The following is a 12,309-nucleotide window of genomic DNA, read 5'->3' as shown; positions in this document are numbered from 1 at the left end:
GGTGCATTTCTCTACACTGTGCTGAAATGAAACGATTGCACATAAATTAGGTAAATAAATATTAACTATTTATTTACAACACAAATTAACTTATTTACAATTATACATACAGTAGTGACAACACACATATGAACTATTTACAACCAGTGTTGGAGCGAGCGCACTCAAGTTGTTCGGAAATTCTGAGGGCTCAGAGTGCACACTGGACGCTCTGACCAAAGAGTCAGTTTATCAGAGCGGAGCAGATTTTTAGAGTGATAACTCACCTTAACTAGGGCCCTATGAAATCCGTTTTTAGTTTTTGGATAAGAATTTTCCAGTTTTCGGATTTCTCGGTTTTAAATTTTCCCATTTTCGGATTTATCTGATTTTATATTTTTTCCTTTGGATTTAACAAAAAAAACGATACAAAATTATGTTTTTAACTAACTTTAATAACAGTACATCTGCAAGCAATGCCAGTGTAGTTCAATGTTCAGTGCCAGTTAGGTTATGCGGTTTCATTTTTTTCAATGCAGTTCAACTGCCAGTGCAGTGCAATAACTAAATAATAATTAAATAGTTAAATAATACAAAATAATAATTTGTTTAAAAGAAATCAGAAAAAAACTAAAATGTAATTTATTTCAAAGATATGTCCTTTAAAGGTTCATGCTTCTCCCCATCTCTGGCTGACATCACCATTGTGATACATGATGGTTAGGCCTACCGGTATGTGTTTTCCTCAGTGAGGGATTCTCTTTTGTCGGTCAGCAGCGTTTTGTACTTGCTGAAGCTTCTCTCTGTATAATTATTTTTTAAGTTTAAATATAACATTATCTGGCCATCTTCAGTAAATACTATCAAACTTGCACGCGCACACACACAGAAAGGGAGAATGGCTTATATGAACTATCCAGTTCATATATCAACTTATATCAACTAGCCAGTTCGTTTTTATAGTGTAACGTTTGGCTACTTGAAGGAGAGAGAGAGACTGAGACTTAGTCAGTCTCGGAGTTGTCTCGGAATGGATTTGGTTGCTTTTTTCTGCGTCTCCGTAGACCGTGCCGCACCACCATTTTAAAGTCTTAGTGAAGACTTTACATTTTTACATTTTTATTAAAAAAAAATCTGGAGGGGCGGCGCGTCCCGTTGGCGGGCGGCCGCCCCGCCAAGGCAATGGTAGGGGAAACACTGGATGTGGACCCCCAGGTACTTAAAGCTGCTCACCCTGTCCACGGTAGCCCTGTTTATCCACAGTGGTGTGTGTGTCCGTCCTGCTGTGTTCTCCTAAAATCCACAATCAGCTCCTTGGTTTTACCAATGTTCAGGAGCAGGCTGTTGTCCTGACACCAGTACATCAACCTCCTCCCGGTAGGCCTTCTCGTCGTTGTCAGAGATCAGCCCCACCACCACTGTGTCGTCCGCAAACTTCACTATGGAGTTGGAGCTGAAGCTGGCCACACAATCATGTGTGTAGAGTGAATACAGCAGGGGGCTCAGGACACAGCCCTGGGGGGACCCGATACTCAGGGTGATGGTGTTGGAGGTCTGACCCCCTACCCTGACCGCCTGAAGCCTTTCACTCAGAAAGTCCAGTATCCAGGCGCTCAGAGCGGAGCTCAGACCCAGCTCAATCAGCTTGTCCACCAGTCTGGTGGGGACTATGGTGTTGAACGCTGAGCTATAGTCAATGAACAACAGTCTCACATAGCCCGCCTTCTGGCTGTCTAGGTGAGAGAGGGTGTTGTTTAGTACCTGAGAGACCGCATTGTCAGTGGACCTGTTTGACCTGTATGCAAATTGCAAAGGGTCCATATCACTGGGGAGGGAGGCACAAATGTAATCCTTGACCAGCCTCTCAAAACATTTCATGACCACAGAGGTGAGTGCCACCGGTCTGTAGTCATTAAGGCCTGCTGGAGAGGATTTTTTTGGTACCGGGATTATGGTGGACACCTTGAAGCAGGCAGGGACCACGGACTCAGCCAGGGATAGATTGAATATGGTGGTGAACACTGGGGCTAGCTGGTTAGCACAGGACTTAAGTATACATCCTGTTATCCCATCTGGGCCAGCTGCCTTTCTGGTGTTCACCCGCATAAATGCTCTTCTCACACTGTGTTCCGTCAATGAGAGAGTGCCCCCCCCCCCCTTTGTAGTCAGTTATCGTCCGTAGTCCTCGTCATAAACCTCGTGTCGTTCTGGGCCATTTGTGCCTCCATCTTGCCAGCGTATGTCCTCTTAGCAAGCTTTACGGCCTTGCGCAGAGTATAGACTGTAGCCTTATACTCCATGTTTCCTGACTCTCTGCCCAGATTATAAGCAGTGGTGCGAGCATTCAGGGCCACTCGGATAGTATTGTCAACCCACGGTTTCTGGTTCAGGAAGACTTGGACCGTCTTCGTGGGTACAATGCGATCGGCTAGAGTTGTTATGAAACTGACAACAACATCAGCAAACTCACTGACGTCACTGGAGCTCGCCTGAAGCATCCCCCAGTCGACGTCATCAAGTGCATCCTGTAGCGTGGCCTCTGATTGGTCGGACCACTTCTTTACCTCACGTGACACGACAGCGTCACGTGATCTCTGCCTGTAGGCCGGGTAGAGCAAGATTGCGTCATGATCCGATGTGCTCGTTGATCCAGCTAATGGAGGAGCCGGTACTGCTTTGTAACCGACTCTGAACGGGGTGTAACAACTATCCAGCGTATTTCCTCCCCTGGTGGTGCAAGCGATGTGCTGGAAGAAGTTTGGCATCACTTTCTTCAGATTCGCCTGATTGAAAATCGCCGGCTACGATCATGGCTGCGTCTGGATGTTTGATCTGGTGATTGTTTAGATGGACCTGTAGATCCGCCAGGGCCCTGGCGGTATTCGCTTGTGGTGGAATGTACACCGCTGTCATGATAATGGCGGTGAATTCTCAGGGGAGATGAAACAGGCGACATTGGATGGACAGATGTTCCAGGTCCGGCGAGCATGAACGGGAGAGTATCTTTATCTCCTTGGGGCTAACCCAGCCGTTGTTCGTAAGGAGACAGACCCCCCTCCAGTACACATCCAGTGTATAACATATCCATAAAGGCTTACTACACCATTGCATAACTCATAAATGCTCAGACAAGCAACACCTTTGGCTATAAGTTATAGCCACATGTCCTGATGTGGTACAGATTTAGGCTCTCCTGGACAGAGCTGTTTAGCAGGCTGTGGCGTACAGGTGTAGAGACAGCTCTGCATAGGAGTGTGCCTCATATGTCCTACTCACCCCTCTCTGCGTCCTTGTCCCCCAAACTCCTGCTCCTAATCTTTTCATAAAGTAAAATAATCCATACAATTGTCCCATGTTTCAGGAAAGGAAAGGGAAAATTCCAACCTCTATAAAGGGTACCCCTGTTCTGTAGAGAATTCATAGAAAGTCATATAATCTTAATATCTTATACATATCTAAAAGGTTTTGGAAATGAAGAAATCTTGTTTCCCCAACTGGTCAACTGTTTTGCATCAAGCTTGGCTGTTGGCATCTTCTTACCTTTTGGGAAATCATGACCCAAATAAATTTCACAGTTTCATAAGGCAAGTCAGAATAAGACCTGGAACATTTAAATCCTGAGTAAATTAATAAAGAAGAGAATAAAATAAAAGTAACATTTGAACATACATGCCGGAAAGATATTGGTATTGGAAAGTGCCCTGAATGTTACGGAGCAGTCTTAGGACCGCTGCCTCTTAGACTTAGTCAGTTAGCCGCTTTTAATGTTTTTTTCCCATGCTGAAAATTGACAAGCACATTTCTGGTAAGCACTAGATTTATAATGATAAGCACATCTCTGGTAAGCACTAGATTTATAATGATAAGCACATCTCTGTTGAGCGCTACGTAGATACTACTAGATTTAAAGAGGTCCTTCTACATGATTAGATTAAAATGTATTGTCATTATACAGCACAAGTACAGTACAACGAAAAGAAGTTTGGCATCCAACAACTGCATGTTGAAAACACAATTTTACAGATTTGTCAATTTAAATCAGCTAATCGATTAGTCCTATGACTGCCCTAGGATGGCCCTACAATCAGTCATAGGAAAGTCATGGAATTCTATTAGATCAAATGGGCAGGAACCCTTCACTGCGTTCTCGTGCGGTGGGACGGAGTGGCCAGTGCTGCTGGATGCGCCGAGAGTGAATCTCCGAATGAAAGGCTCCAGCGGATCAGCGCGGGCTGTCCATTAGTCTTCGGGGGGGGAATGCGTTCATTTACTTAAGGCCTATTCGTCCGCCTTCCTCTTATTGATCAACTGACAAAGTTAATATTTTTCATTAATAGTGAAATTGATCGCCGGCGCCCGAGTCCATCAATCTGCTGTGGGGTTCTGTCAGAGCCAGTGTATCACTGTCAGTGACCAGAGAGGCTCGGGAGAGTCTCCACGCACCGTCCACGGCAGTAGCTCAAATTGCTGAAGCGAGTTACCTCTGCTTCCCTCCCGTAGCACTGTTGTCATCTTCTGCCTGCCCATAGGAGCCACGGTGCTCACAAACCATACGTACATTTATGCAGACTTGCTAATTAGTAGCCTCGATTGCCAGAGTTTCCCCACTGTCTTCCTTCATGACGTTGCCTCTGTTTCAAGTTCAAGTTTCTTTAATAGTTGTCATACAGAAGTACAGAATACTTTTATACAAAATGCTTTTTACTGTTACGCTCCAGAGACTGTGCTAGACAAGATAAGTGTGAAATAAAATGGTATAGCATGTAAAAATAGAAGTAAAAATAGAAGTCACAGTGTTCAGTATATACATATGTACAATGTTCGATGCAGAATAGAAGTAACTGAGTTACCATACAATATACAATATACTATGCAATGTACTAATATACAATACTATATAGTGCAAAGCAGAAATACGATGAGGTACAATTTAGGTACAATTTACAGTAAGGTGTACGGGTTGTAGTGCAAATCCTTTACCAATAAATATAAAGTGTGTTTAGGTGTTCTAAAGTGTGGAGAGTGGGTGCTGCAGTGTGTTGTTTGTTTAAAGTGAGTGTGTGCGTGTGGATGTGTGTGCTGTGTGCATTTGATGGTTGTTGCATAGTGTTTATTGTTCGTTGAGCAGCCTGATGGCCTGGGGATAGAAGCTTTTTCTGAGTCTTTCTGTGCTTGCCATGAGACTCCGGTATCGCTTGCCTGACCGCAGCAGTTCAAAGAGGCAGTTGTTTGGGTGGCTGGAGTCCTTGATGATTCTCTTAGCCTTACCCCTGCACCGCTTGTTGTAAATGTTCTGGAGGGTGGGAAGCCCCCCTCCAATTGTGCGTTCGGCTGAACGTGTCACTCTCTGTAGTCTGCTTCGGTCTTGTGCGGTGCTATTCCCAAACCAGGAGGTGATATTGCCAGTCAGGATGCTCTCTATTGTACATGAGTAGAAGTTCTTAAGGATCTTCTGACTGACTTGGAACTTCCTTAGGCGCCTGAGAAAGTAGAGGCGTTGTCGTGCCTTCTTCACAACACTGTCAATGTGTGTGGTCCATGTCAAGTCCTCGGATATGTGGGCTCCGAGGTACTGGAGCGGCTTTGGCTCAGGGGTAGAGCGGGTCGTCCAATGATCGAAGGGTTGGTGGTTCGAATCCCTCTCAAGCCCATGTCCTTCCCATCGCCGTTGTGTCCTTGGGCAAGACACTTAACCTATTTGCCGTAGGCGATGATTATTCGCGACGCTTCTGTGAGTCTGCCTCAGGGCAGCTCTGGCTGCAATTGTAGCTTACCACCACCGGTATGACTGTGTATGAACGAATAATGGACTCTGTGAAGCGCTCTGGGTGTCATGAAGAGCGCTATATAAATCCAAGCCATTATTATTATTACTTAAAACTGTTCACTCTCTCAACCGGTGCCCCGTCGATGCTGAGGGGGCTGTAGTCCCTGACCCCCGACCTCCTAAAGTCCACAATCATCTCCTTTGTTTTGCTAACGTTCAGGGAGAGGCTGTTCTCCTGGCACCATCCCGCCAGGACCTTGACCTCTTCCAAGTTCAAGTTTCTTTAATAGTTGTCATACAGAAGTACAGAATACTTTTATACAAAATGCTTCTTACTCTTACGCTCCAGAGACTGTGCAAGACAAGATAAGTATGATTAGACAAGATAAGACAAGATAAGTATGTTTGCAGAGATCAGGCCCACCACTACTGTGTCGTCAACAAATTTGATGATTGTGTTGTTATTCCGCTGAGCCACACAGTCATGTGTGTACAAGGAGTAGAGGAGTGGACTCAGAACACAGCCCTGGGGGGCCCCTATGTTGAGGGTGATGGATGAGGAGGTGCAGTTGCCTGCTCTCACCACCTGGGGTCTGCCCGTCAGGAAGTCCAAGACCCACTGGCAGAGGTCATAGTTCAAGCCCAGGTCCCTGAGCTTGGCTATGAGTTTGGAGGGGACTATGGTATTGAATGCTGAGCTGGGGAACTGTTCCCCTCTATTTGCCTGCCATGCCTCTTAACTCAATGGAGGCCAAACCTGAGATAAGATAAGATAAAGATTTCTCGGGTTTTGGTTGTTTATTCCTTTATTCGATATTTTTTCTTCATTATTCATCCAGGGACCTTGGCGTTACCATAGGGAATAAGTCTGAGGTCGCCAAAGTGCAATAACGGCCGCATCCAGCTAGACGGCGTTATCGAGCACCCTTTGTAACCTTGTATCTTGGCCTGTGTAATGGCCAAACGTCTCCGGTTTCACTTTTCCTTGTCGGGCGAGGGGAGCGGTTCTCCCGGTTGGCCGGTTCCATTGAAGCGCGTCAAATATCCCCGATCCATATGTTGTGGTGGATTATGCCGTCAACCAAATGGGCATTGAATGTACCAGATGGCGATCAAACAATTGGAATATTATTTTTGGAATACTCCCATTCACGGGTAAGGACGATTTGATGTACATTTTAGCTTGATCCTGCATTGCTTTTATACCGATCGGCTGATAAGCGTTTTTAGTGTTCAATACGAATGCCGTTACTGACTATCAAATAATCAGAAACGACCCCCCCCCCCCCCTTTCATGCATTAATGATGGAACATAATACTTATGATATAGATTTGATTTTGGAATAATAGCGTGTACAGGCAAGAAACGGCCGTGTCTATAGTGGAATCGACGTATGAGGCTATAACTCAGCATTTCGGGAATTACCCTAGACCGCTTTAAAACCACACTTATATTCACCACGGTATAACACGGGAACGTATGGATGGAAACATTTATTCTTTTTCACATATTGAACGATAGATAGGTGATGTCAAATGGGCCATAGTATTGTATCCATAGCTATAATATAGAATATAGTTATAGCTCTACAAACAAGGTGACCGTTCCCTATCTATCTAGTCTAACGGAATTCCGAGGCGAGGACTGTGCATTTCTGTCCCAGGAGAAGGAGGGGCTACTAACTGAGGAGAGAATGAAAGTGAAGCTGATTATCAGCCCAGAGCCCCATGCAGTTCAGACACGGACGATACTGCCACCTGGTGATAGTCTATCAGAATGCAGTTCCAATGTGTCGGGACGTGCCTAAATGATGCAGATCGCTCTGAGCAACTGTGTAGAGCGTGGATCAAAGTAAAAAGATCAAACGATCCAAAAACTACTTTTTACGTTTATGGCACTCAACGGTTGGCGGCCAAACACGTAAAAAGCCGTTTTTGGGACAGACTGTGTTAATGTGCCTCTTGTCTCAGGCTTCATTAATCAGCACACTTTATTTCCAGCCTCTTTAAATATTCAGAAGTCTCCGGGGCCAGACTCTCTTTCTCTCACTCAAAATATGTGACTAATCCTAATTTCTCAGTAGGGGTGAGTCCTATCCCCTGGATGACTTGCCTTCTACAGACCATTGAGACAAGCGTCACTAGCTACTGGACGACTCTTTAGTCTCTGGCTGCCTTTGGTCTTTGTTTCTTTTTCTTTTTGTATTTACATGAGTGAGCAAATTACCCATTATACTATATGTTGCTGTCATGTACCAAGGTCTAATGACCACATAGAATAGAAACTGAAGCAGGCTGCACATGAACAAAAACAACCCCCTCAGTAGATGCGTTTAAAGCACGGTCCCGGCAGATAGTAAAACAACACAAACGCGCTTTCAAAAGGTACATTATATTTATTATCTGTGGCAGGAATTCAAACCTCCACCTGTAATATGAGTATTTAACAAAGGGAAAAAACAACCCACAAACAATTAACAAACAGGGAGAAGGGTAAGGGGAGAACAAACAAGTAATATAATGGAGTAAGCAAAAAAATTGCCTAAAAGCCAACAGTATGTGTAGTAATCCCTTAACAGGGAAGAAAATAGGCCCAGAGGCCAACTACACATACAAACCCACACAAGAGTGGAAATATGTACTGTACACTATAGCTCCACACAAGGGAGGCAAAAAGGCAGAAGGCCCAATACATAGATATATATATTAACTAATTCCACATAGGTGGCAAGTGGCACAGAGTCCACAATATATATATATATATACACTTACCTGGCAGCAACACCAACACAGACACAAATGCCTACTAGGTAAGTAGTGTGAACATGAGAACACACAATAGTGACAATAAGGCCAACACGAGATCAATCCACACAACAGTGGAAAACAATGGCAACCCCACTCCACTCTGGTCACTGGCAATTGACAGAATGAGGCGCCCGGACGAGTGTGTGCTGTCTGGTATATCTGTCCACCCGTCCCTCTCGAGGTGATTGCCATCAGCTGTCACCCATTAGGCAATCAGCACTCTTCAGTGTAGGGACGGGCGGCACCTGATAGAGAAAAAGAGACAGCATTAGCTATCATGCACACACACACACACATCCAAAACATAACATATTTACATATACTAACCTGATGTTCAGATGGTGTCATAAATACAGTAATAATGGTAATGACCAACCCACGTACGTCACAGTTGCGCTTGCCGTTATTCAGTTGATACCTCGCTGTGTGCTCTGTTCTTGTCTGTATCTGGTTAGTTCTGCATGTAGCTGCTGGCCTATCTGGGTGGATATGAAGACTTGAATATGCCCCTGGAGTCTTGGTCCTATTGTGACAAGCTTTCGTGCTTCTTTCTCTCAAGAGATTTATCACAGCAGAACTTGAGTGGATGGAGAGTGCCTTCCCCAGTGTGTCACAGCAATCTCCTTTGATGCCTCCTAAGATGTGCTTTCATAGAATTTAGATAGTGTCGCCATGGAAACGTTTTATTTTTTCTGCATAGACTTGTGCATGAGACTCATCATCATCGTCAACCTTTATTTATTATCGAAATTACAATTGAGGTCACCCTCATTTTCAATGTAGTCGAGACTTTACAGACATTTCAATGCACACATTTCTACAATATAACAATAATAAATATTAAAACTATCTATATAGTACTCTTCACACATGGACCGCAGTCCAGAGTGCACCACGGCAATTAGTATACAATTAACATAGCCATAAAATCAGCACACAAATTGACAAAATAAGAAATTGCATACATTTCAGACATAAGAATAGCTATAAACTCAAAAATATCCGTTCTATGGATTTCAGTGCTACGTTGACGGCACTAAAAGGGCTTCTGTTCCCTCAGCTCTGCTCCAGATGCTGGCGGCTGCCGAGGCGGGCCGAGACGTGGCCTATTTCACCTTCGGTGACGGCAAGCTCATGGCCGACGTCCACGACATGCACTCTTTCCTCAGTCAGAGGAACATCCGCGTTGGTAAGGCAAACCGTCTCCCTGCCGCACTGTTCTTTTTTCTCTTTCCACAACCGCCGTGGTGAAATCAATTATCACAACAACAACAAATGAAATTCACCTCTGTTTTAGGTTAGTGTGGGACGTTTATAAACAACTTATTAGGAGGTGGAAATTGTGCCTAAGTTCAAATACATGCAGCTTGAAGGAACACGCCAACATTAGGGGAAATGCGAAGGGGAAATGAGTCAGACAAGAAGATAGATACCAATTTCCTCTCTGTTCAGTAGAAAGCTATCCGGCTACAAGCTAACCTACAGTAGCTTAGCACAAATGAATGGAACCGCAAATGGACAAAAACACCAAACTGACTTTTAAGCTAGGCTAGTGGTCTGTATCCGCTTCCATTAATTTGTGCTAAGCTAGGCTAGCTTGCAGCCGGATAGTTTTCTACTGAACGCAGAGTGGAAAGGAGTATCTATCTTTTATCTGATTCTGGAGAAGACTGTAAGTGCATTTTCCATAATGTCTGCATGTTACTTTAACCAGTTTTTCACCAAGACGGTGTTGGGGGGAGACACATCCCTGCTCCCAGTCCCTTTTCTCGCTACTGTATGTGAAACTATGTATGCATGTTTTTTTTTTTTACGCATTTTTGTGATGTTGACAAAGTTGGCTTGTTTTTCATGGTCGTCCTGAGTGAGATGACCCATTCTCCCGGTTTCCGTTACAGGGGAGGTGTGTGATCTCCTGAGGGAGTACTACAGCACAGCGTGTAAGAACTGCATCACTCTGCGCCCTGACGTCAGCCTCTACTCCTTCCTCTACGAGCGGGTCGGCTCCTCTGCGCCCAGCAGCCCTTGACAGGGGCCCTGGTCAGACGGCATCTCCCCGCAGACCGCCGCTAAGGTCGGGTGGCCGATGAGTCACCACACGCCTCACCTTCCGGGAACAGAAGTGCCACCGATCTAAAACATCCTACTTTCTCTTTTGTCATCTTGACTTTAAATCAACAGCGGCAGAGTTATCTCATCTATTCACAGCTCAACATGGAGACCTATAAAGCATGCATATCATTGCAGAGACCAGCAACTGAAATGCAGTAGATGATTAGCGGCGCCCCTGTCTGGTACCGCGGTAGACGTTTGTGTGATTCTGCCTCTGCCGCTGCCGCTCTGACGGGTTGAGCTTCAGTACAGTGCGATTGTGATTTTAATGGTGAAGCAAAGGTTGCCATCCATCTTCCGAGCGTGTCATGTTGCCTTTTTTTTCTTTTTACACGCACACATACACCAGCTTAATTGAATTGGCTGTCAGAAATCCAGTTAAAGGACAAATAAATAGAACGGCGTTGGGAACGCTCGGAGCAGTCTCAGGAAGGAGGGTTGATTTAAAGAGCGCGCCGGCTCTTAGGAAAATGGTTCCTCTGTCTCTGAAGAATGAAGCTTATGTATTTAGAGTTATACTGTCGCTCCGATGTTGGCTTCGTGCCACACTTTTCTTTTTGCCTTTGCGGTATACAATATAGCCTAATGGTATCAGCCAAAATCATAAAAAGTTTTAATCATATTTGTGTGGTTTATAATTTAACAAGGTTTTGTAATGTTGGGTCTTGTTTTAAAAAAGCACTTATTAATGTATTCCTCCACTTGTGAGAAAAGTGAGAATTTCAATGATTCTTTTGTAAAAACTAAATAAAATGTGTAATTAGTTTTACATGGAAATAAATTCTGGTTTGTATTGATTAACTAAACCTACATCTTATATTATGCTATGATATTAAATGTGCCACAGTGTGAATCAAATAAATATCTCAAATCTAATTGAGTGATGCCACCAGTAGGTTATAGAATACGCTGCAGCCTTGCTGTTCATCTCTCCCTGGCTATTAGCTACTTCGGCCTTTCACTCATGGTTTAATAAGGTCATACCTTTTATATAAACTGTACATGACACCTCATTAGGTAACGAGTAGATCAGAGCAGATCCGGTCATAGGCTAGAATTAGGCAGCTCCTGTATGATTGCTCTGCATTGGACAAGTCCCGTCTTCATTTGCATTGAGAGAATGCTGTACGAGAGGTCCTTCCCAGAGGTCAGGCCTTGTGCACTTTGTGTTTTAGGTTTGGAGACGGGTAGATGACGTGTTTTCAGGAAACGTTCACACGTAATTTTGAGGTGATGCAGTTTATGGCTCTAATGTCAGCTCAGCTCACAATGCAATTTGACTTACTGGGTTCATGGTACATTGGTACAATATTGTCACATACATTAAGTTGAAATTAACACGATTTACCCTATATTGGAGCAAAGTGGTTGTCCTTCCTCAATATACAGTATGGGATTAAATGCATTAGGACAGGGGTCAGCAACCTTTACTATCAAAAGAGCCACTTTTCCCCCCTCCCACAAAATAAAATGCTCACACAACCTATTTACCCTTAAAATGAAGATAACAGTGTATAACGTTTTATATATCCCCAAGCATACCCCACATTTAGCATAAAACGCCTGACAATTCCATACCCAAAGTAATTTGCGATTTATTATACTTTATACTTATAGCACACAGTTTGTTGCATTAATGGAAT

The 12,309-nt window shown here is 44.1% G+C and overlaps 1 protein-coding gene across 1 annotated transcript in view; it reads left to right on the top strand.

Moving 5' to 3' along the window:
• Positions 1 to 11,417, top strand: part of LOC311235541 (poly(ADP-ribose) glycohydrolase) — a gene marked incomplete at its 5' end in the record, with an annotated part of 139,224 nt that extends 127,807 nt beyond the window's left edge. Inside the window, 2 exons of the mRNA XM_084323009.1 lie at positions 9,615 to 9,743; positions 10,453 to 11,417. Coding sequence (XP_084179135.1) covers positions 9,615 to 9,743; positions 10,453 to 10,583 — 260 coding nt within the window. The 3' untranslated portion in view covers positions 10,584 to 11,417. The remainder of the gene's footprint in view (positions 1 to 9,614; positions 9,744 to 10,452) is intronic.
• Positions 11,418 to 12,309: the final 892 nt, after the last annotated feature.

This window comes from Notolepis coatsorum (genome assembly GCF_963971535.1).
Source record: "Notolepis coatsorum genome assembly, chromosome: 10".
Taxonomy (NCBI): domain Eukaryota; kingdom Metazoa; phylum Chordata; class Actinopteri; order Aulopiformes; family Paralepididae; genus Notolepis; species Notolepis coatsorum.
Note: the sequence above shows the minus strand (reverse complement) of the source record. Positions and strands in the feature narration are given on the sequence as shown.